General features: G+C 39.3%; 2 protein-coding genes across 2 annotated transcripts; one reads left to right on the top strand and one right to left on the bottom strand.

Moving 5' to 3' along the window:
- Window positions 1-1,008: 1,008 nt before the first annotated feature.
- Window positions 1,009-4,619, top strand: gfral (GDNF family receptor alpha like; the record flags this gene model as incomplete). The annotated part of the gene is made up of 8 exons (XM_083897397.1): window positions 1,009-1,132; window positions 1,402-1,530; window positions 1,931-2,095; window positions 2,282-2,341; window positions 2,458-2,773; window positions 3,724-3,983; window positions 4,072-4,152; window positions 4,615-4,619. 8 exons carry the CDS (start codon window positions 1,009-1,011, stop codon window positions 4,617-4,619), a joined length of 1,140 nt encoding a protein of 379 aa, XP_083753523.1.
- Window positions 4,620-6,900: 2,281 nt separating this feature from the next.
- Window positions 6,901-20,170, bottom strand: hmgcll1 (3-hydroxymethyl-3-methylglutaryl-CoA lyase like 1; the record flags this gene model as incomplete). Its single annotated transcript, XM_083897633.1, has 9 exons — window positions 6,901-7,005; window positions 7,343-7,468; window positions 14,092-14,280; window positions 15,281-15,344; window positions 15,939-16,087; window positions 16,253-16,348; window positions 16,744-16,851; window positions 17,301-17,378; window positions 20,075-20,170. 9 exons carry the CDS (start codon window positions 20,168-20,170, stop codon window positions 6,901-6,903), a joined length of 1,011 nt encoding a protein of 336 aa, XP_083753759.1.
- Window positions 20,171-20,686: the final 516 nt, after the last annotated feature.

Below are 20,686 nucleotides of genomic sequence, written 5' to 3'. Positions count from 1 at the left end.
TTGTCAAATTTTGGACCAAAAGATTTTCTACAAAAATGGTCAAATTTTGGATGACAAAGTATAGTATGACGTTTTTAAAAATTTTGGACCAAAAACTTTTTTTCTCCACAAAAAAAGTATATTGTCCAAAATTAACAAAAAGTAAAAAAAGATTTTGTACAAAATTTGACAAAAAAGTCATACTGCTGTGTAATCCAAATTTTGACAAAAAAAGTCAAAAACAATTTTATCCAAAATCTGGCAAAAAAAAGTCATAGTGCCTTATATCGTCCAAACTATGAGAAAAAAGGTAATTTTTTTGTTTTTTGACTTACTATCGTTTTACTTTTTGGCTTTTTTTTGGACGACATACTAATCGATTCCTTTTTTGTCAAATTTTGGATGACACTAAACGATGCAATCAGAGGTGGCAGACTTCATGCAACAAGCCCATGGCCCCCTCTGCTGGTCATAGTGGTAAGTGCAAGCAGAAACATGGAAAAACAAATAAACAGACAAACAAACACATAGAGCCGCCAAAAACAATTCTCCATTCCCACCTTCACCTTCTTGTGATTCATTTGTTCCATATGCACACAGCTGCAGATATGACATCTTATATCAATGTTTTATTGTTCTGCACATTCAATTAATGCCTAACTTTAACCTTAACCTTGCCACAATTCATATCTTACACTTAGCTTTAATCAGAGCCTCAGATAAAAGGCTTTGCCTCATTATGACTAGGCCTTGAGGTTAAATACAAAATAAACTAAGATTATTTTCAATTGTGTACTTTAAATCAGCAGCTGACAGGACTTAACTTAAGTCAAGGCACTGTCTGAGATCCTAAATGTTGTGACAGGATGGAGATTGGAGCTGCTTTAACATCTTAACTCTCAATTCCTAACTCATCAGACACAAAACTACAGAGAGAAAGTACAAATCATTTGTGTTTGTTGTCTGTTTGTGTGAAGTACATGTGTGATTTCATTACACTGTGCAAGGTGCAGCCATCACTTAATGGTAATGTTGACCGTGGGTGGTGTGATGAGAGAGGCAGAGATCAGCTGCGGGAGGGCTTCAGTGTCACTTCACAGCTTCACCACTGCCATCATGCACCTGACACACGTGGAGGCTGTCGTGATCCTTGGTGAGTCTAATTCAGATTTTATTTATTCATTTATTTAGTTTTCCATTTACGTTCAATAAAAGCCTTACAAATGTTGTGTTCTGTGTTTTTAGAGAATGTAGACAAGGCAAAGGCTTTATACAATAGAACACAGTCGACCAATGCTGTGTCTTCAGTCAGTGATGTAAAACTTAACATTAAATGATTGCACTGAACATGCTTTTTCTACAAAAGTGTGAGACAAATAAAAAAGTCAACGAATCCATTTTAGTGATGTACTTCTATTCCAGGGATTGTTATTCCTCTGATGTGCAGCCTCATCGTTTCGTCCGTTCCCTCTGACTGTTTGGCTGCTGAGGACACCTGCATGTCTGATTTATGCAAGAATGGACAGGCATTTTACAGCGCGATGTGCATAAGTAACGATGACACAATTTCCAATTTACTAATTCTGCTGTGGGGGGATGGGAACATGTTGTTATCCATTATGTTTTCCACTGACATTGTAAAAGTAGTAATTGTATTTACTCCAGAGGCTTGACACCATTTAATTGAATCGGAAGACAGCTCAAATGTGATAACTGAGGCAATAGCCTGGAGCAGTTTAAGGTACCTAAATAGATAATAATGAAGAGGCCCTCGCTTGCCTATGATAAATGTTTAACTTGATAATTAACACACAAATTGAGACAGTAGAGCTGATTTTGTATCTGCACCTCATTTTCAAAAAACAGGAAACACCTGTTGCACAAACACAACCCTGCTCACTCGTGGAAAATCTCGTTTTTCTGCCTCCCTCCTGTGTTTGTGTCATTCAAGATGAAGGGTGCCAAATAAAAGGCTCAGAGGTTTGTAACATGACCATCCAGAATGTACTGGACCAATTTCCCTCTCTGCGAGGGTGTTTGTGTGCCTGGGAGAAGGAGGAGGAGGAGCTGTGTGACTCCATACAAGCACTGGCCACACAATGCCACAGACAGCCAGGTGCAGTTTTCTCAGTGCTCTTTGTCATCAGCAGTTATAGGTCACATTGCTTGTATTTGTTTTCCAGACAATGAGATGTGTGAGCGGATTATACTGTGCGGCAGACTGAGTCTAATGAGCAGCAGATCAATTTCAATTGCCGATTGTTGTTGAAAAGCCATGTCACGCTTTTTATTACTTGCACAGCAAACCAGCTGAAGAGGAGCACAGTAATGGACTGGAAGGCGAGCACTTTAATGAGCTATGGTAATTAACTCATCACAGCGTAATCTCAGCTGTGATGATAAAATGACATGTTGAATACAAAAGGTATTTGTTTCTGCCCTTTCAAAAACGCATTTAATTTGACTTTCTCTTTGTAGAACACGATGTCGCTGGATCCTGCTCAGAGCAGATGAGAGTCTGTGTCAGTGATGCCATTTGCAACAAGTACATGGCACCAGTTCTGCAGGCGTGCGCGGCAGATCCGTGCATCCAAGAGCACTGTCGGCAAGTGACCGGACACTTCTATGGCAGCATGCCGCAGAACGTCGCAGAGATGCTGCTCATGTGCGAGTGCGAGGCTTCGGATCAGAGCTGTTTGCAGATGAAAACTTCCCTGCACAGCGGCACGTGTGGAGACAACACACTGAACTGCCAGGATACATTTAAGCAGTGTCATAATGACAGAAACTGCAGGTAATATTCTGTTTATCTGTACATTAGTAAGAGACTTAAAGGGGACATATATGCAAAATCAACTTTTTAATCATTTGAATCCTTATATTTGGGACTCTGGAGGTCCTATCATTCGGCAAAGTGTGAGAAAAGATTACTCACTCATATTGTTGTGGTCTTCCTCAGTCTAAGTACAGGAGATAAAACACGCAATTTTGACTTCCAATATCCAAAAACCAGAAGTCGGCAAAGTCTGCAAAATGTTCTATTCTTGGCTGCACAGTGCAGCACAGAGTTCTACACAAACTTCCAGCCTCAGAGGATTTATCTGTTCAGTAGATAAATGTTATATGATCACTTTTCCAAATGCTAACTGCTGTTAGCTCCCAGTAGCCTCTGTGTCAATGTGTGTGTGTGTGTGTGTATGTGTGTGTGTGTGTGTGTGTGTGGGGGGGGGTGCATTGATAATTTGCATCTTAATAAGCTGAAATATCCACAGGCAGTTAATTAAGAGCACGCCATGTTGTGTAATGTCTCCCACTCCATTTTGACCCATCCATCCATCTTCTACCACTTTATCCTCCACATGTGGGTCGCAGGGGGCGCTGTGCTAATCTCAGTGGACATAGAGAGATAGGCGGGGTAGTCCGCCAGTCCGTCAAAGGACCACATAAAGACAAACAACATACACTCTCACACCTACAGTCAATTTAGAGTGTCCAGTTTGCCTAATCCACATATTGCATGTTTTTGGACTGTGGGAGGAAACCGGAAAACCCTGAAAAAAAAAAAAACACGCACACACAGGGAGAACATGCAAACTCCATGCAGGAAGGCCCTTGTTCCGACCGGGTCGTCGACCTGGGTCTTCTTGCTGCAAAGACAAGAGTCCAATTTGTCCAACAGTTTGAATTTATAAACAACATGTATGTGGAATTATCACCGCAACGCATTCCCCTCTGACTCACCAGAGACTTGCTGAAAGCTTTTCAAGCCAAATGCTGGAGCTTTGTAGGCGCCGAATGCAGCGACAGTGACCTCAGCAGCGATGGATGTCCCGCCGTCATGGATCCAGCGCTCATCTCCGGTGCAGACTCTGAATGTAAAAAGGCTTTCATAGCCACTCTGGGCACAGTACTTCACCATCCTTGTTCATGCAAAGGCGTGGACAAGGACGATCTCCATACCTGCAACATGATTCACAACGTACTTCATAACAGAACAATCTTCAGTGAGTATAGGATTTTTTTGGATTTAGCAGACAGACGGGTTAGAATTCGAATAAAACTGTGTTCATTGGAAACATTTGCTCATTTCAGTGACACCTTGGACAAGCAGCAGAGGTTCTTCCATACCTCCAGGAAGCGGTGATTCTGAGAAGAGTCACACCTGGTCGTATGGTAAGTTTCCATTTGAAATAATTCAGTACTCAAAGCACAAATTGTGATAGATTGCGATTGCAGTTTTAAATATTCTTTTCAGTCTTTTCAGATCATCTGCTGTATGCTTTTACAACTGTGCTTCTTGTTGGAGTTATTGTGATAATGCCTCTGGTTATTGTCGGTAAAACGTGGTAAGTTGATAAACAATAAAGTGACAAAAAATGACAAATGTAAAAAAAAATTTATATTTAACATGAATCGTTTTATTTCTTTTTCTCTCTTAGGATGTTGCGAAAGAGAGAGAGAACTAAATATCACCATCCACACAAAAGTGTGATGCTTTTCTGATTCATTTACACGACAGGTTCAATCAACAAAGCACATTATTATTTGCTGCCTATTCACACTCACCAAGTAAATATAGAGCTGCATTGTTTGCTCTTATACATATCATGTTGTGTCCCATTGTCTTGTTACCAGGGTGATAACGTCACAGTGTGTAATTAGTCTGAATATGTCATTACAGAATATCTAATCAAGGGTTGGCGAGAAAAGTAAACGTTGCTTTTTTCCATTAGTTAGAAGTTTCAAAGTGATCCATTCTGCTGCTGAAGATGATTACATGTCAACTTTTAAATCTCAAGAGAAACCCGTTCTCTCTTCAGAACGGATCGATGCTCCCCGAGTCGTTCGTCTTTATAACCGTTTTCCATCAGCGTTTATGAGAACATCGCACATCTGACAAGTTAAATATTGCTTCTTGTCAACACTTAAAGTGATCATGTGTTGATGCTCAAGGCTTCGGCTGTATCTCAAAATTAAATATATGTCTTAACATCTTCATGTCTCAAGATTCTTGAAAAATGCTCTTCATCGTCTGACCTGGTATGTTGTGGAAAAAGCTCATACTCTCTTAAGGGCAACCAAACAATTAACATGATTTGAAACAAAAATAAATAACATCAATATATTAGGTACACAGCAACATAATGCACTAAGGTATGAAGACGTGGTCAAGATGAATGACTGAAGTTCAAAATGTGCATTGGAACAGAAGAAAGCTGTAATTTCAGAAACATCTTCCCCATTCATTTCTGTCAGATATTCAACATACAAATAGACTATGAAGAGAAAAAAAAAACTCTATAGGAAGAGAAGGCGATTCTTATTTAACTTTCGTCAGTTGTCTAATATTCTGAGATGATTTTTTTCAACTTAACAAAAGTTACTCACCAATCTGGACCAGGCCGAACAAGCCATCTTGCGGCTCCTTGCAGCGTTTTCATACACGAGCTGATGCACGAGGCTATGGCAAACCGTTTTAACATTTAATGGAACCACGCTCCTATCTGTAATTACATTTTAGATAGCCATGATGGCATTTCTCCTAGTCAAAATTGTATTGTCAGAATGGTAATTAAAGATATCCGCAATTACATTCTTCCTAGGACAAATGATGTCACTTTTGCCTTTTGCCATGTGTATTGGGCTTTCAATTTCAGATATCCACACACATTACATTCTGGATATCTGCAATACAATTCTTACTAGAAACAATACAATTGCAGATATCCATAAAAGTATTGTTGATATCTGGAAAATGATATAATAGTGAAAATAATGACTAGTTACAATTGGATTGAAAATATCTGAAATATGAGTTTCTTCTGCAGATATCCAGAATGTTCATTCTTGATGATGTTGTGGATATCTGAAAATGAAATTGCATGTTTAATAATTTTATATAGCACCTGTTCCGAGAAGGGCTTTTACAAAATGACTGTATGTGCCCATCATAGATAATTATGAGGAAACACTTATTGCATTTTAATGTATTTAAGCAAATCTGTTACTGTATTGAATACTTTTCTTTGTGTATTTTGTATTTTTTTTAAGTACAATTTAAAATCAGGATTTTATTTTTTTCTTGAGTACGTATTGACTCAAGTATTGTCCTTAGTTACTTTATAAATCCTCCAAAATAGTTTTGGATTTCTGACCCCTTGTCATATTTCTACCCTCACACCCCACGTAAAGTAACTAAATAACTTTTCCTTAAAGTACATTTCAAATGAACTACTTTTTACTTCTACTTGAGTACATTTTCAGATGACTACTTTTACTTCAACTTGAGTAATATTTCATCAAAGTATTGGTACTTGAGTACAATATTTTAGTACTTTTTCCACCTCTGCTTAAGATGCAAAGTAATGAATCGCATATTATCTCCTGAGTTTAAGAAAAGACATCATTTGTTTAGAGGACATGGAATCACAGCAAAATGAGACTTATACCAAAAGGCTGGTTTTCATTTTTTTTTAATGATCCTGTTTCACATTAAAATACGTAGATATTTAAAGTCCATGTTGACTTTTTGTTTTTGTTTCATACATGTTGTACTGTAACGTCTTCACTTTTACAGCAGACAGAAAAGCATGAGGAGAGACAACTCAATCATAACCACATTTCTCAGACAGAATGTCGTTTTGATAAAAAAAAAAAAAAAAAAATCAAGTGGCCCATATGACAGCAAATCATCTCTGCAGAGCCTCTTGTAAAGACATTTATGATGAACGTCAGTGAAAGAAGTAGCAGAAACTAAAAGGAGTAGTTTTTATGATTATTGTCGAGTATCGTTTTCGAAAACCTTGTTAAGTTCACACAAAAACAAGAGAGCACTTCAGATAAAGCAGCATTGGCGACACACGTTTTAAAAGGCAGCAACGACAGGGAAGCACTTCATCTTCACTGAAACGCATCACGGCATCACAGTGTTCTACCTCTGGCCCGAGCAACCTTGGAGTTTGTCTTGCGACATAAAGTGCTGCAGATAAACTCACCGGCCTCTATGACTTTGGCAAGGTCCACCCCCTGCAAAACAATATTGTAGTATCAGTTAAAATGTAAAATCTTCATTTTCTTCATGGAGTGTGTAACAGAGGTGACAGCAGACCCAAACTGCAGTGGAAATATTCCACCAGCAGGGGTAGGGATTGTTAAATAAATTGCTCTTGAGAAGGGTGAATGTGACAGTGTGGACTTGTGTTGAGTTGTGTGAAACCACTGATATTATAAAATAAACACTTTAGAGAGCGGTGTGTTTGCACAGCGCTCAGCAAATGTAAATGACCCCCCCCCCCCCCCCAGATGATTGTTGGGATTAGAAAGACATGAAAATAAAGCGGGTCTGTCTAAGATGTATACTCACTGTTTCAATACCCATGCCATGGAGCATGTAGAGAACATCCTCTGTTGATACGTTGCCAGACGAACCCTGAGCATACGGGCAGCCTCCCAGGCCGGCCACTGCGGAGTCCACCACACAGACCCCCATCTGCAAGGACACACAACAGAGACATTCAGTGCTTCCCCACAGGCCTCACCTCAGGTAAAAAAAAAAAAAAGATCCAGGAACAAAGATCCTTGTTCTGTTGAATTGTTTTGGCCACTGCAGTGCGTCTGTGCCAGAGCTGTGGTCGTGTTATACAGCTGTTCAGGAGAACTGTGGACTTATGTTTTGAGGATGAGTGGGCACAGTATGTCCCCGCAGTATGGCTTAGTCATCCTCTTTGTCAGCTCAAAAACACCAGCACCGCATAATTATGGCCTTGTTCATAGAGGAGGAAGATTATAAATGCTGAACAGAACATTTCATATGTTCCTGATTCTCCTGGTTACTCATGTTTTCACAGCACTACTCCGCACTCGACCATGGGGATTCACTTTCTTGCCACATTGAGAAAGCACTTTTTCCTCGGCTGGATGGTTTCCACGTACATCATGCCAACAATTCACAAGTTGTATCTTTACTTAAATATACATGTTTGCTGATTCAAATGTCTTGCTCACTTAAAAGTCACAAAATGCCATCTGAAAAATACGAAGCGACATGAGAAAAAAAAAATCTCGAGTTTCAAAGTTTTCAAAAATTTTGAAAAACATTTTTTTTTCATCATGAAGTCCAAAAAATGTTGGGGTTTTTTTATTTTTTATTTTTATTTATTTTTTTCATATTTTTTTGGAAACTTTGGAGACTTTTTTTTTTTGTCATTTTTTTTTTTTGTCATGTCACTTCGGGGGCTCCGTAGTAACATACTTAAGTATGAATTAAAATTATAAAAATGAATTGTTAACTTGAGTTACACACAATACTTTCACTGATAAAACAACAAAATAAAAACAATACTTTCTAGTCTCACAAAGTAGTTTAAAAAAAAAAAAATCCTACATCCATGTTACTGCTGATAACGCCTTGAATTTTCCTCTCTCTTTAATGTTGTCTTTTGTGTATGTGTTTTAAATCAGTCTTGATGATGCAAAAGCAAAGCATCACAACTAACGTTGAGAGCCTGTTTTGAGAACGTAAGTAGAAAGAATGCAGGGAGTTAAATTAAAAAGTCATCAAGAAAAGGATTACTCAAGTAAAACACATATACTGGAAAAATCTACTGAAGTGCAGAAATGTCTGCAGATAATTAGATAAGAACATATTTGTGTTTGCTTTAAAGAAAACTTTGTTTTCTTTCCATTTAGTTTTACTTATACTCCTTATGCAAATCTCTGAGTTTTAACTTAATTTTGTTTATGCTGATCCTGACACTCGAGGTCAAGACACTTTATTGGCATTTACTTCTCAGCGTGCCGACTTTAAATAAAGTGACATGTCATTAGTGAGTGTAAACTTTGTTTGAAGCCAGATCTGTGCACTCAGGTCTTGAGATGTTTTTCACAGATCCCTGGGACTGTCATGAGAATATTAAAGATATTTTCCAGCTACTGTGTCAGAGCCAGATGTCAAGGATCCCACAGCGAGACAAAATTAACATGCTGATCCCCTTAGTGACACCGGGGTCACGCAGGACTCTCGCCCCCGCAGAGCGGCACCAAGTGAGCTAAATTAAAAGAATCTCTCTTGCCTCTTTTTTTTGAACAATGCTGCTAATTGGTTGCTTTTTCCCCAGACAAGAGCCTACTTCTTTCAGGGGCTGTCTGAGCCAGCCATAATTGCTGTTTGTCTTGGCAGGGAAAGAAGAGGAGGTGGGGTAGAAGGAGGAGATTGACTCCGGTGTGTGTGCAGTGCACAAGATTTCCAGACCTTGGTTAAAGCCAGAGCAGGATATTGTACTAGGCATAATTTCTGTAGTATAAACACAGAGTTGTAATCTACCATGCCAATCCTCTCGCTTTCGGCTGCCAACAGTGTAAGGCCAGTGGTCTTCAGCGTACGGTTTCTGAGACAAACAAAACAGACCCTTCAGCGGAGTGCACTGTTCCTCTGGACAGTAATCACGGCAGGGATTGGTGGTCAGCAGCGTGAGCTTGCCAGCGCTCAGTTAAGTTCACACTGCCCCAAAGCCAGATGTGCACTCAGTGTGAAAAAAAAGAAGCTATATCCACTGGGCTGTGGCTATAGAAAAACAATACATTCCTGGATAACGACACAGTACATTTTAAAAAACTTTCATAATTCGGGATAAGCTTGTTGACATTCTACACAGTGAGTGGACGAGGATGGACATGCTCCCATTTTGGGTTTCATAACTGCATCAAGCGAGAGAGAGAAAGAGGCAGTGTGTATCCACTGAAGGATATGAAGCAGTGATGCTTTACTTTCTATTACATAAACTGGGAAGCTGAAAGAAAACGGTCACAGATCCACTGCTGACACATATATAACCTCCTTCCAGGAAGGCAGGAATATGCTCGACATGGGAAAGCACAAGCCAGGTATTGGAGCGCTGCTCAGATACAGACAAAACATAAAGAATAAATAAATCTTTTTTTTTTGTATGATTTATTGCAACATAAAATTTGGGGAAAAAGTCAAAAATGTTAAAATGATTCAGTCTCATGTCTTTATATTCAGACAGAGGCTGTTTGACCAGTGAGAGGCAAATTAAACCATTTATTTAAGAAATGTTCTGAGACAGATTTGTCAGAACAAGAGCGAAAATATCTACAGATAAAAAGTAAATCAATTTTATTTATACAGCACCATTCACAGATATACAATCACAAAGTGAGTCAGGTCTTCAGCTGCTTTTTAGTGGACACATGTTATGCAGTGCAGTCTTAAAGCATTCCAAGTTCCAAGTTCTAGGTACTACAACCTAGAAAGAATGGTCCCCTCTAGTTTTGTGTATTAAAATTTTGGGGGCTTTTTCAATCTTCCTACCTATTTTATTTTTATCTGTTTCTAAGCTTTAATGTCTATAGGGAGAAGAAGAGGCAGAAAAGCATGAAGACATCGCAGATAAGTATCAAAATGTTTTAAAAACACATATAAACATGTAATATTGTCATGTCATCATCTGCCAATAAAGCCATCCATATCTTGTATTGAAATTGTAGACACACTTATAGTTCATCGTAACAAAGGTTTTGATTATGGCTGAACATGAACAGTGCCTCACTGATAAGAGACAAAAAAAAAATAATAATAATAAAAAAAATACTGCATGTGAATGTTAGCAGAGTTCGAGTGTTTTTTTTTTTACTGTATTTCCCAGCTGCAGCTGCACATAATACCCCAACATTTGTGGGTAAGAATAAATAATTTTCCATGCCAAGCCTGTGAAATCTAAGTACATATATTGTCATTGTATGACCTGCCAGGAGAAGGTTTGTAACAAAGCCCCCCAGACCTTCTGAAAAAAAAAAAAAAAAAAAAAAAAAAAGGTACAAAGACTGAGGAATGTCTTTATCGGGAACAAAAGAGGTGACTCAGGGCTGACAGCGCTGGGGGAATTCATTTCTCTCTCAGTTGGTGGTGTGGACTCCTGGCACACAGTAATGAAAAACTTTGATAAAATCTTTCATTTCCATCTTGTTTATGGTTAAGCAAATGGTAGGCTAAATATCCCCGGCTGCTATTACGCTCTGTGTGTGCATGGGGCAGCTGTGATGAATCACTGTTAAGTGTGATTCACAAAGGAATTGCACCGTTCCCTCTGCGTCGTTTCACTCTGCTGTCAAAACTTCAAAAATATTCTCTCTGTGTTTTACACATGGACATTGTTGAGGTTGACGCCGACACAATGTGGCAGCCATTATCCAATTTTAATATGTATAGAAGTATTTTATCTCTTATTCTTATTCTTAATATTATTGACTTATTCATTCCTCAATTGATTCTACTATTAATCCATATTTCCCTTTTAACCTTTTAACGACCGAGACGACATGTTTGCATTACCGCAATTATCTGAAGAATTCCAGCGGTTTCTGAAAGCTGAGAAGATGTACGTCAAAGCACAACATGTGGTTATTACGGTAATTTCACTCACGCTGTTGCAGGAAACCGGCAAATCAGCAACTTTGTCACCAGAGAGGAAAGAGTCGGAAAAACGCCTGTACGTAGTTTCCATTTTGTTGGCACGTTTTTTGGACATTGAGACAAAAAATTTTAACGGATTTAAATATGTTTAATAGTGTTCATATTTCAAATTTAACACGCAAAATCTGGTGTTTGTGTATAACTACAGTGTTTTTTCTAAATAACCCTTTTTTGTCAATTATTTTAGCATGCAGTAAATTGTAAATAACTGCTAGTTAACTAAGTTATTCTGGAAAAATGGGCGAAAGCACTTACTCACAACAATTTCTGGCCCATTTATGGTTAAAATAAGCAAAAATTGTCCAGACAGACTGCGTTTTGAGGCTTAGGTGTTAAAGGTGCATTATGTAATAAATCTAAAGCAACTGGCCATAAAATCCTCCTAATATGTCACAGAGACTCAGGAATAATGTTCATATAACAAACTGAACTCACCAACAACAACAGTACAGCCAAAATATTTGCATTAAAAAAAATATTTTGCAGACTGCAAATCATGTTTATGTTTTGAAATCATGTTTTGGCATGTGGCGCCACCTACCGCCGTCTACCAATCATTGCAGTGAGTAGAGTCTCAGCTGTCGAGCAACCACGGGTTGCAAGTTACGTCAGAAATCTAAACCTAAAAGGTTTCTCGGTATTTTGAATTTGAATGTAGTAACCGTTTTTTTGGCCACATTCTTACATATGGCACCTTTAAAGGATTAATTATGTAAAGTTTTACAGTAAATATGAAAAATAAAGAAATTATGTGTAATATGTGACCATTCTCCAGGTAAAGCGTACAACTATACTGGGCATATTATTTCACATATTAATTAAACGTTCCGCTTCATTTGTGGGTGAACCTGTGTACCCACAGGTAAATATGCATTAATCCTTTGCACACCACCGTGCGTTGGGTCTGCAGCTGCAGCGCCGTTCATCACATGCTCGGCAGCGAGCGAATGAAAGGATCATTTTCCACCGGCCTTTAAGCACAGCATTGTCAGCGTTCAACAGCCAAGCGACAGATGAGTTAGGAGTCCCCCAGGGCTTTTCTATCCACCTAGCTCTCAGTCTGCTTTGTCCGACAGACAGTGAATAGGTGAGCCTTTGTGCTGACCTCCTCACATCTGTTGACCCACCCAGCCCCCAATGAGCTTCCTCCTCCGCGCTGACAATGTGCTCCGGAGAAGTGATACAGCCATATCTGCATTACCTCTGTTTTATGTCTGGATTTATGTCCGTTTTATGCTCGCTATGGGCAAAGAGGTGAAAATGACCTCCTCTGCAGGGGTTCACAACCCAATTTTGTGAGCTGTGTATTTTAATGTAATTGTCCATGAAGTTGTTTTTATGTCTACTGTGAAGGGAAGGCCCTGTGGAAATATCTTATGTTCATTAAGATTCTGGTGTTTTCTTTTTTTTTCTTCTTTCCAGTGGGCAGTTTGTGAATCATCTTACATTGTGGGAAGGCTTAGATCATGTTTCTTAATGTCCCTCTTCCTTGCTGACGGATGGTTCCTGGGTTTCTGTGTGTCCCATTGTAACCTACACATTTTGTTTTGGCTCTTTTCAATAGTCAACGAACAGAGGACACATTCATATTGCCATAAACAGAAAGTTATTAATGAGTTTCATCGATATCCTATCGCGCTTCCGTCATGATGATATGTGTTTATTTCTGGGATTTATATTACATTATTTACGTTAGGTCTCGATCCTAGCAACACAAAAAACACTTCAGATTGATTCCACGCATCATTGAATGACCCGTATACATGGCATAGAAAATATAATACCACTGCCTTGAAAAATAAACAAAGCATTCCAAGATGTTGTCCTCAAAATTAAAACGAGGGATTTGCATCAGCTTAATATTCCCTTATCCCCAGCAGGAAAAATGTGTTTTAAAACTTCAGAAAACACTTGTAATCTCGACAATGTTGGCCGTTCTTTGCGAAAGTTGAAAGACGTCCTGGAACAAGACCCCGGACTCAGCTTCAACATCTGGTCTCTTGTCCACATGTGAAGGCCAGACATTTATCCATAATCTTCTTGCGGTTCTCCACAAGAAGAATATTTATATTCACCATAAGTTGAAGGATGAGAAATATGAAGGTCACAGGGAAGAGGATGTGAGGATCAGTGGGATGCTGCACGGATGACTTTACAGAGGAGAATCTACCCTTTCAGCTCTGAGCATAAAAGACTATTTACTGGCTTTAGAGCCCTCGAGATAAAGTACTGCCACTTTTCAAATGTCTTTTTTCATGCATATTTTTTTCCTCAAAACAAAGATAGACTGTTTATGTTTTGTGTCCCTGTTTTAAATACAATGGCTGATCTCATTGGGTGTATCCTTGAATGTTGAAATAAATGCATAAATATTTTTTAGTCATCCTTTACATCATAGGACTGTTTACAGCTATTTACTGTTGAACAAATAAGTTGATGCAAAGTTTGGCTAATATTTTATTATATTGTTAAAATAATAATTAAAAAAAGCCAAACCATGTCCCACTACTTCTACTTCAAGATGCTTTTTACCTCTTTTACTCATTGGTTAGTGATCAACTTTCAAAGCAAGTATTGACAGAAATAGACATTTCGTGATGATGGAACGTGTCGTTCCTTACCTGAAGAGCAGTTAAGATGTTGGGCAGTGCTTGTCCGTAGGTGTCGTGGCAATGAACTGCGAGAGCTTCGGTGGGCACCTCCTTCATCACGGCCTGCAGCATCTGAAACATGGAGCCCGGAGTACCGACGCCGATGGTATCCCCCAGGGAAATCTCGCAACACCCCATTTCAAATAACCTCTTTGCTACCTGGAGAACAATTTAAAAAAGACAAATCAGAATGGTGGTGTTTCGATTTTGTAAAAGAGCTGTGTGTGTGTGTGTGTGTGTGTGTGTGTGTGTGTGTGTGCCTATACAAGATGCAGGTGTGTAAGATTAGCAGTGAAATGAGAGAGGTTAAAATAACTAATCTGTTGTTTATTTTTAGTATGAACCTTAACCCTTGATTTTGCAGTGTCTGTACGGAGCCCCCATGATTTTTTTTTAAATCTCGAGTTTCCAAAAAAATATGAAAAAAAAAAAAAAAATTCAATGCATTGTTTTTGGACACTCGAGATCTTGACTTTCCAAAAAATTATGAAAAAAAAAGTTTTTTCAAAATTTTTTTTTCTATTTTTTATTTTTTTTTAATGTTTTTTTCAAAAAAAAAATTCCGAAAAATGATGAAAAAAAAAAAAATCATATTTTTTTGGAAACTCGAGGAAACTTTTTTTTTTTTTTTTTTTTTATGTCACTTTGGGGGCTCCGTAGTCATGCACATGGAAACAGCAGAAAAATAAACTGAAAACTGTAAATCCTGACAAGCATTGCCCTCATTTTGCATATACAATAAGGAAAAAATTGTTTAATAATGTGATAAAAATGACCCCTTGTTTTAATATTCCAGTATAACCTGCAGCTAAAGTGAAAGGGAAGATCTGCAAGATGTCAGTATAAGAGAAGAGAGACATGGTTGAGATGGTTTGGTCACATGCAGAGAAAGGATAACGATTATATTGAACAAAGGATGATGTCGATAGACCTGCTGGGCAGGAGGAAAAGAGGAAGAAGGTCCATGGATGTTGTGAGGGATGAGGACATGAGGACAGTTGACGTAACAGAAGAGGACACAAGAGGGTATAGGGCAAAATGGAAGCTGATGGTTCACTGTGGTGACCCCTAAAGGGAGAAGCCGAAAGAAGAAGAAGAACAAGAAGAAGTATAACCTGCACGGACTTCATATTATGAAACAAACTAAATTTAATCTCACCTCAGCAACTTTGGAGGGTTCAATGTGTCCTTCGTGTGGACATCCCAGAGCACAAGAAACATACCTGAAAGAGAGAGGACCACTTTCATGACACCTTAAATATACGTTGTTGTTGCATGTGATGCATTTCATCAACTAAATAAACAGAGAAATTTCATGCTGGTGGGTGGATTTGGTGCTAATCCATCATTTCGGTGTCTTTTGTGAATCATTGAAGAATTTGGCTCAGAGAGAGTGACAACATTCACACCATGTCACTTGTATTCACTTTTATTTTGAAGTGTTGATGTTTCCTGGGTGGAGTTTAGGTCACAGTCCCTTACTTTCCCACACGGACAGTTACTGGAGACACAACTATATCCAGTAACTGTCAGTGTTTGCTTTGCTTTAATGCCCATCTGGACTTGTGGGTTTCTAATGCATAGATATAACCTGGTGAACATCTGGAACTCTGCTACCAAGGTATCATTACTGAATTGTGTGTTTTATCCTACATATAGAAACAGTATTTTTAACTGTTTAGTTTGGAGTCAAAGATGAAATGTGATAATCAGAGAACAAATCACAAAGTGAATGAAACGTCTGACGTGGGTTTTAATCCACTGTAAGTGACAATAAAGACATACATGGTGAATATATATACGTAGAGAATACCAACCCACGAACTGGTATGTGTCGCTTTTTGGCCACGTTAACGACTTCCTCAAACCTGAGCATGCTTTCGTTAATCGAGCAGTTGATGTTTTTTTTACTGAAGGTTTCAGATGCCGACCCAAACACCGCCACCTCAGTAGCGCCAGCTGCAACCTTAAAACAGGAGGGAAAAAATTAAAACTCTTATATAAGAGCGAGAATCGCCTGACAGAAAACAAAATGCAGTGCCAACAATTAACTCAAATTGACACGTGTGGGTAAACAGCTGTGTTTTATAGCAGCTATATCATCACGCTTAATTGAAAAATTCATGCTTACGGCATCCTGGAAACCTTGCATGTTAGGTGTCAGAACAGGGTACTGAACATGCGGCGCTCTCTGAATTCCCCGAAGAACATCACTGTGGTCTGCCATCTACATGAAAAGAGGGGAGGGGGGGGCGGGGGGGGAATGTATGATGTAGAAAAATAAACCTTTTACATCATCTGAATATGTCCCCGAGAATAACATTTCCCCGCACAAAGGTTTTCTCATGTTTGTTAAGCAGCAGGCAATCCTTAACTGACAGAGTCACTTTATTTTTAAGTCACATTTCTTAGTTCTCTCCGGATGTAAATAATGGAACAGTTTTCCACAGGCAATGACAGGGTGACTGACTATACAGTGTATAATGAACATTGTACACATTATTCTTTCCACGTATTCGTTGCAGAGGTGATGGGATAGCAGGTTTCCCTACAGTATTTATGCAGACAAGAGCGAGCCGTACGGATCACTCGGCGCTGTTTTACTGCACACAAAGATATTACCTGGGGCACCCACTTTGAAGAGACAAAGCTGGTGGCCTCGATAACAGGCAGGCCCGTTTGTGACAGCATGTCTATCAGCTGGATTTTCATCTCTGTCGGGACAATTTCCTGTGGAAAAAATGAAAGTGAAACGATTCTTTCTGCATGGGAGGTACAACAAGCGTTGATATTTCTTGTTCGCTTTTGCGTCCGTATTGCCGTGCTAAATCTTGATTTATATTTTTTAAGGTCACTTGCGAGATACAATTTTTTCCTCATAATTACATGTTGTGGTAAATTAAGTAATTTCTACATCCAGCGCAATCTGTAAAAACGACTGCCGTGCAATAAGGAAATCGTAAAAATGTGACATGCTAAGCAGAGTAAACTGAACCAGAGGTCAAGTCATCTTTCCTATTCAATTTCAAAGAAAATGTGAACCACATGCTCGTGGCAATTATGGCACACAAACCATATGTTATGGATTGTTTTATGTATGACAGATACAGGCAAAATGGGGGTTTCCAGGGTCGACTGTATAATACAAGACAAGACCACATATACATATAAAAGAGTACCTTCTCATTCTGGAGCCCATCCCTCGGCCCAACCTCGACAATTTTAACAAACTCTGGATACTCGTGACCTGTGATCGTCTGGAAACAGAAAAGAGGAGGGGAAAAAAAAGAGAAAAGAGAAAGAGATGAAGTGAACACAAGCACTCAGTCATCCTTTCACCGTGGGATGCTCCGGGACATGTCATTTCTAACATGAGCAACTCCCGACCTCAAAGGCAGACGAAACCTGAGAACCAAAACATAGCTAAGCCTGTCAGGTCATTAGGATGCAAACTCCAGAGACGTGTCAGTCTGAAACGCCTGGGAGAGATGCTGAGGGTAACTCCACATCAACCACACATGAATATTCTCTGAATTATTGAAATATTCTCATTTTCTGAACTATATTTCATCTCTGTGGAGTCCAACCAGAGCTTTATTATGCAGTTTATACGTTTAATACCAAGTAGTGAGGTGACAGTTTTTATTCTTTAAAAAATTTTTTTTATTATAGTTCACTTTTTATTCTTCTGTGTTTTTAATTTAGCATTTCATACTTTGATTTATTTTTTTGTAACTGTGTTTCTGTAATACTTTTATTTTGTAAAGCACATTGGTCACCTGTGGGTTGTTGTAAAGGGCAATAGAAATAAAGTACATTACATTACATTATACATTAGCTTATTAAACTGAACGAGAAAACGCACGTTCTAACCAACTTTGGTCAATTATAGAGCTGAAAAATAAAAATAAAAAAGGGAAACATGTCCGCTAATATAAAGGAATATATACGACAAATTAATGTTTTTGATTTGCTTAAATAAAATACAAAAGGGGAGAAAAACATGACTACACAAATAATTGAAATATAAATATAATCAATTAATCAACCAGTGTTTTCACTACATTTTTGGATTAATTACCACTATGTAACTTTTGTTTGCCTTCAAAAAAGATCTGATTACAATGTCTCTGACTCTTTCACTCCCCCTCACTATTTGAACCTCTGTCGCTTTGTGTGCACTTTAATGATTGTCAGTGACTCAGACGGCTGGAGCCAGGGTCAGCAAGTTCAAGAGTAATGCTATATTTTATCTTTAAAAATAATATTATTTTTTTATCAGGGTATGACATGGATGTGCCCCAGTGGTGAAGTGTGGTCTACTTTAGTGGGTAAACCCACACACCCCCCTTCTAAAATGTAGTTTCGGGAACAGGCCGTTGAAAACACTCAAAACGTGTTGTTTCCTTTTCATTTCCCCTTGCGTCTATGTTTATCTCTGTGATGCATTAGTGTGTAGAGGGACAGTAAAGTGGAACGGTCCGACATGTTGAGTCCAGACCGCTTTTCCCCCCTGTCACATACCAAAATGCGCACTCAAAGCAGCATGGGTTGCCAGACCAGCAATGCAATAACCTACAAAACAAGTACTCACATGGGGAATTTCATTATATTTAAGTACTTTTTTTTTTTTTTTTTAATGACAACAGCAGTCATCTCCACTTTCTATTTGCAAAAACAAATTACGTGAGTGCAATATCAATGCGCATTTTTAAGTGGTTACAGGAAAATCCTGCCCCCTTTGTAGTGAGTATACGTTGTATACCCGTGTATCACATAGACTACACAACATGTTACCAGAAAAACAAGCATCACTCTTGTTTGTCTCTGCTCGTCTGAAGCACGGCTCCTTTGCAAATAATGTATTTGTGCATGCATAAGATGCTGCATTTGAACCTGCTCCTTAGAGGTCATCGACAGTCTACTCTCAGACAGCTAGAACAAGTTACATAGTGCTGCTTTAGAACAGCTGAGCAGGAAGCCCATAGGAGTTGATGAGAACAATTTAGACTCCAGCTTTTAAAAACATTAAAGCGGACCTGGACCGGAAGTTCCAATTAACGCTGTTTTTTAGTGTGTATCTGCCACCTTACCTTGTTTAAGAAGCCCTGAAGGTTCAAAACAAACAGTTCAGCCACTGCTGAGAACGCTGTGTTGTATTGTAATCTCGAGCTCAGCGAGATCTCTGATCAGATCTCCGGTTACGTAAACAACGGTTCTCCGGAACAGCAGATCGTCCTGCTCCGGGCACTAGTCCGGGCACATCCGGTTGCGTACATTGAACCGCAGAAGAAGAATAATGTCCGTTGTGGAGGTGTTTCACGACCGACAGTGTCTTCTGACTCCGGGTCAAAGTTGTAAAAGGGACTGCGGCTGGGAGTCGTGACGAAGCTATTTTTAAACATTGTTAAAACAATGTTTTGATAATGAGTAGCAGTGCATCCACTGTTCCAGAGGGGGGAGCTGCGCATCTGAGAGTAGGTGTGCTGAATATGTCACTTCCGGGTACTGGCCAATCACAAGACAGTTGGGAAGCCGGGGTGAGAGTTGAGTCTGAAATATCGCGGCTGGGAAACAGCGTCAGAAAAGAAGGATTTCTATCGACTCGTTTACAGCAACTAGGAGGTTTTTTTACCATAAAAACAAGTTAATGTATGTAAGTAGACCTCCATAACAAACATATATGTGCAACAGGACCACTCTATGTGAGCTTTAAGGTCATAAACCCTATCTAAATCTAATGAGCTATAAGTGGCTAAAATGTAACATAATAGTACAGTAACTGGTTAGATGCATGTAATTCTAGAAGCATCATAACAGGGAGAGTTGAATATTACATAAGCAGCATCCGTGTTGTCATCAGTGTTTGGCTGCAGTGCAGCCTCTGTGTCATGAGAGAGTCATGTGGCAGAGCATGTGCAAGCAGATTAGAAACCAGAGAAACTACACCCACCTTCTCCTGCTGCAGCCAGCGTGTCAGCCATGGGTAGTCCTGGAGGAGTTGCTCATGGCTCAGGCAGTGCTTCAGCGAAGTGGGTACGTTACCCATCCGAATGGCCGCTGCTCAGCCTGCCGCACGTCTGCGTCCTGCGAGAGAGCGACTCACACACAGGGGCTGCCCTGCAGCTAATGTAGCTAATGTGACGCGTCAGATCAATGTGCTAACGCAGGCCCTGGATGATGGAGAGAGAGAACAAGAGGACGGCTGCAGCCAGTGTGGGATGATTCAGCCGTTGCCATGGCAGCCACATCCCTAGCAGCTAGGGAGGGGATCACAACAGAGAGGGACTGGGAGCGAGTGAGTGAGAAAGGGGAAACGGTGTGAATCAACATGGCATATATGAGAGATTTGTGCAGCACTTTGGACTGGGAATTCTTGTGGAGGCATTTGGGGGATGATATATGTGCATCCAAAAAGGGGAATGTATGTGCAGGTCAGCGGAAGGGAATAATAAAGAAAGACAAGTTTCTCCAGATGATTTATGAACAGACTCCAGTGCTGAGGGCTTTCTTCAGCGTGGAAGCATTTCAAACAAAAGTCACTCAAAAATGTGTAGTTATCTTG

This window comes from Microchirus variegatus (genome assembly GCF_963457635.1).
Source record: "Microchirus variegatus genome assembly, chromosome: 11".
Classification (NCBI taxonomy): Eukaryota; Metazoa; Chordata; class Actinopteri; order Pleuronectiformes; family Soleidae; genus Microchirus; species Microchirus variegatus.
The sequence above is the reverse complement of the archived record's forward strand: the minus strand, read 5'-3'. Positions and strand labels throughout refer to the sequence as shown.